Source organism: Dipteris shenzhenensis, chromosome 32, assembly GCF_047967505.1.
Source record: "Dipteris shenzhenensis isolate YYH24624 ecotype China chromosome 32, Dip_SZ_1.0, whole genome shotgun sequence".
Lineage (NCBI taxonomy): Eukaryota > Viridiplantae > Streptophyta > Polypodiopsida > Gleicheniales > Dipteridaceae > Dipteris > Dipteris shenzhenensis.
In genome coordinates, this window is record NC_141627.1 from 35,237,730 (window position 1) to 35,241,622 (window position 3,893).

A 3,893-nucleotide genomic window follows, 5' to 3' on the forward strand; every position below is an offset into this window, starting at 1 on the left:
ATGTGCTTCCAAATAGCGTGCATAGAGAATATTACGCAGCTACAAATTAGGCATAGAGCTGCAAACACAACAACTGATGATAACAAGCATTGTAAGAGCTCTACAAGAGGAGGCATGATGTAAAGAGGCATATAGAAGAATTGCTCCTCCTCTCATAATGCCTATATTACCATGGATTGCTTTGCTTGTAGCCCTATATCTAGATTTTTGCTGTTAAATAACCTATGTGTACGTTGTTCGAAAAGCATAAGAAACATTATGGAAGAAGCAAAAAAGTGGTATATTTATAGAGAGGGAAAATACTTTACACGAGGATAATTCTCAAGGTCAAGCTATGGTTGAATCTTCAAACCGAAGGTGAAAAGCACATTCCACCAAATGCATTGCAAGCGTGATGATTTTCGAAATGCCAAACTATTATGGAATGAACAAGGAATGTGGTGACCGACGTGTGCTTTCATTGGCAGTGACTATCTGACTAGTAAGTTGCATAACGTTATGGCATTGACTTTGGGGCAGACTTGTCCTGTAGTGGCTATCGCATTGAAGTCAATCATTGAACTCTATGTGGGTTACTCTGTGTGTGTGGGGGGGGGCGTAAATTTAATGTGTTTGGTTATGTGTGGATTGCGTAGTACTTTGTTATTTGGACCATGGGGCATGTTGGAGGGTTGGAATGTGTACCGACAACCTTTGTGAGGCGATGAAATTGGGGGGTAATGCCCCTTTCATGCACGCTTATAACACGTGGCTGATGGGGACTTAGTCAGATTATTATACAAGTATGTGAAAGTGCCATCTCCCCTGGAGAGCTATCCCACTTGGGATCTTTTGGAGGTTGCGGTAGGGACTGGGACCTCCACACCAAGTCTTGCACTGGGGGGGCAGCTTCCTTGGAAGATACTTGGCAGCTTCTAGCTACTTTTCCAAAAGGTGGACCAACTATTGGAAGAAAACAATAAACAAGATTAATTTCATTCATGTGGCCTACCCTAGATGGTGATTGCAAGTTGAGAGGGGGAGAGAAGAAGAAGGGAGAGAGAGAGAAAGGGGGGGAGAAAAAAGTAGAGGATTGAAGGGATGAAGAAGAAGAAGAGGAGAGAGAGAGAGAGAGAGAAAGGTGGAGAATTTCATGGGATTCTCACATGCTCCTCCAATCAATGGATGCCAAAAAAAATGAACATAAAAATAACTAGAGAAGAAGAAGGGAGAGAGAGAGAAAGGGAGGGAGAAAAAAGTAGAGGATTGAAGGGATGAAGAAGAAGAAGAGGAGAGAGAGAGAGAGAGAGAGAGGGAGAGAGAAAGGTGGTGAATTTCATGGGATTCTCACATGCTCCTCCAATCAATAAATGCCAAAAAAAATGAACATAAAAATAACTAAATACTTGATTTTTCTCTTTGGAGGCTAAACAATTACTAAGGCCTACCATTGAGGGCAGGCCAAGAAATCAAGAGTTGCACGATTAGGAATATTGTCCAGGGTGGTTTCATGGGGCTAAGGAAAATAATGTGACTTTAAAAAGAAAACCAAAAGAAATATAAGTTAACTTTGTGGTGGCATGTGTACTTTTTGGTGGAGAACACAAGAGTGAAGTTTCCTCAAAGCCGTGAATGGCGCACCCTTCCCTAACTATCAAGCTTTGTCTTCAGCTCTCCTGTCTTCTTCCTCTCCGGATCTCCATAGCTTCGCCTCACATCATGAAAAAACATCCACGACCGGCTTCATGGCTCCTTTGCTTTCCCTCTAGCTGCTTAGGCTTCCTTTTAATGCTCTTGTTCATCGTCTCCCTCCCTGCAAATCGAAAGCATATCCAATGGATTGGTCCCTTCACGACACTGCCAGTCCCTTCTTTCGCGAGTCGCAATATTAGTCACCAGGAAGTCGATCCTAACTGTTTAAGCAGGACTGAGCAGTGGGTTCACAGAAAAATCTCAGACGTCCCCCCCATTTCTGCAAGGCTTGCAGACGCATGGAAGAGATATGGCGAGATGCACAGATCGTGTTCTACGGGTAAGAACTGGACGCGATTCTTTTCGAATGGCCATGCCGACGGTTGCAAATATGTGCTTTACTTAGAAGGTTGGGAGGGTCTGGGCAACAGACTGTTATCCTTGACGACAGCATTTGCGTATGCATTGGCGACGGATAGAGTGCTTCTGATAGACAGTAGGAAGCATTTAAGCAAACTACTGTGTGAGCCATTTCCCGGATCAAGCTGGGTTTTGCCGGACGATTTCCCTTATCAACACGTTGAGAATATTGCTAGGTCACTGGGATCTGTAATGAAAGACGGATTTTATGCTACCACGGTGAAGCTGAATCTCCGGCACACTCAGACCGCTGAGGATAGCCAGTTTTTCTGTGAAGAAACTTACTCTTCGCTGAAGAATGTGGAGTGGGTTCTTTGGGCCAGCAATCAATACTATCTTTCCAATCTGTTCTTGGTTCCATCTTTTTGGAATCGAATTCAGCCACTCTTCGGGAACATGAAGCACGGCTTTACGCTCTTAAGTCGTTTGTTGTTACTCCCAGCCAACAATACCTGGGATCTTATTCGGAGACAATATTCAAGCTACCTCTCATTCGCAAAGTCAAAAGTGGGAGTTCAAATCAGAATCCAAGGACCTGGAGGGGATTTAGTCGCCTACGACGCGGATGCCGATCACAAGATAATGAAGTGCTTGATGGGCAACAGTTTTCTCCCGAATGTCACGAAGTCCACCTCCGTAAGGTATTTCTCGCAAAGAGAAATTTTGCAGCACAAGAAGAAAAGGCGATCGGTGGATGTGGTAGTCTTGGTGGCCTCGTTGCAAGGAAAATACTTCGAAAATATAAGTAAGCTATACCACCAGCACCCTACCATAGACGCAAGGACTGTGCGAGTTCATTCCGTGTCTCAGCTAGGCAAAGAAGATCAGAGCTTCGACCAAGCGGAGCTTGCTTTCACGGAGATGTGGCTGTTGAGCTACAGCAATCATCTGGTGACGAGCCCATTTTCAACGTTCGGTTACATTGCGCAGGGTATAGGAGGTGCGGAGCCTCATATTTTGAGCTTTGGGAAATTGAGCGAGGGAAAAGCGGCCTGCGTTGTTGGGCAGTCCCCGGAGCCTTGCACGCATTATCCGCAGAAGCCCGTTTGTCAACGGAAGGCCAAGCTGTCTACAGAGCACAGGCAATGGATCAAGACGCACATTCGCTCCTGCCAGGATCATGCGGAAGGATGGCAGCTAGTGGATGGAGCAGGTGGCCGACGGAGCAGTTCTTCGTCTTGCAAAGATGGCTATGGAAGCTCAAATTTCCGCAACAAGCTAGGTTCATGTTGAGCTCATCAAGCTGCACTAGTGCAGGATGATGAGTTTGGTGTCCCTGGCGGGAGGACATTTCCTCCGCTTACGCTTCTTTGATCTCGATACTCTTGAAGCAAGAAATCGGGCCTTGTATTCTTTCACTTCTGCCGGCGTGTCCACTGTCCTTGCTATAGAAATGGAAAACAAAATATTGGATGGGAGCTTGACTTGAGCTGATGTTTCAGGATTCTTTTGCTATGAGTAGAAGACAAAAGTGACAACAGAATCGAATGCTGCTCATGGTGATCGATGCTAAACGAGCAAGAATATTTGCAAGAGTCATTGTCGGAATTTTCATGCTCCATAGCTACTGCAACTGGAGTGCTGCAAGGAGAAATCGTGAGTAGAAAAAACGGTGATCTGTGTAAATTTTGCAAACTACGTGGAGTGTGAAAGTTGGCGATAATGGGCGGCTAGTGCATGCCACTGCATGGTGATCATCGGCGGCCAGTGCAGTCGGCATGGGATTCATCGCCTTCACGCCTTAGTGCCAAGTGGTTGCCATGAAGTTTGAGCCCTAATTTTAGTTATTGATATAAGTTCAA

At 45.4% G+C, this 3,893-nt stretch overlaps 1 protein-coding gene across 1 annotated transcript; it reads left to right on the forward strand.

Moving 5' to 3' along the window:
• Window positions 1-1,767: 1,767 nt before the first annotated feature.
• LOC147880661 (fucosyltransferase 2-like) lies at window positions 1,768-3,324 on the forward strand. The gene has a single exon (XM_087370651.1). The coding sequence runs from the start codon at window positions 1,768-1,770 to the stop codon at window positions 3,322-3,324; it is 1,557 nt and encodes a 518-aa protein (XP_087226777.1).
• Window positions 3,325-3,893: the final 569 nt, after the last annotated feature.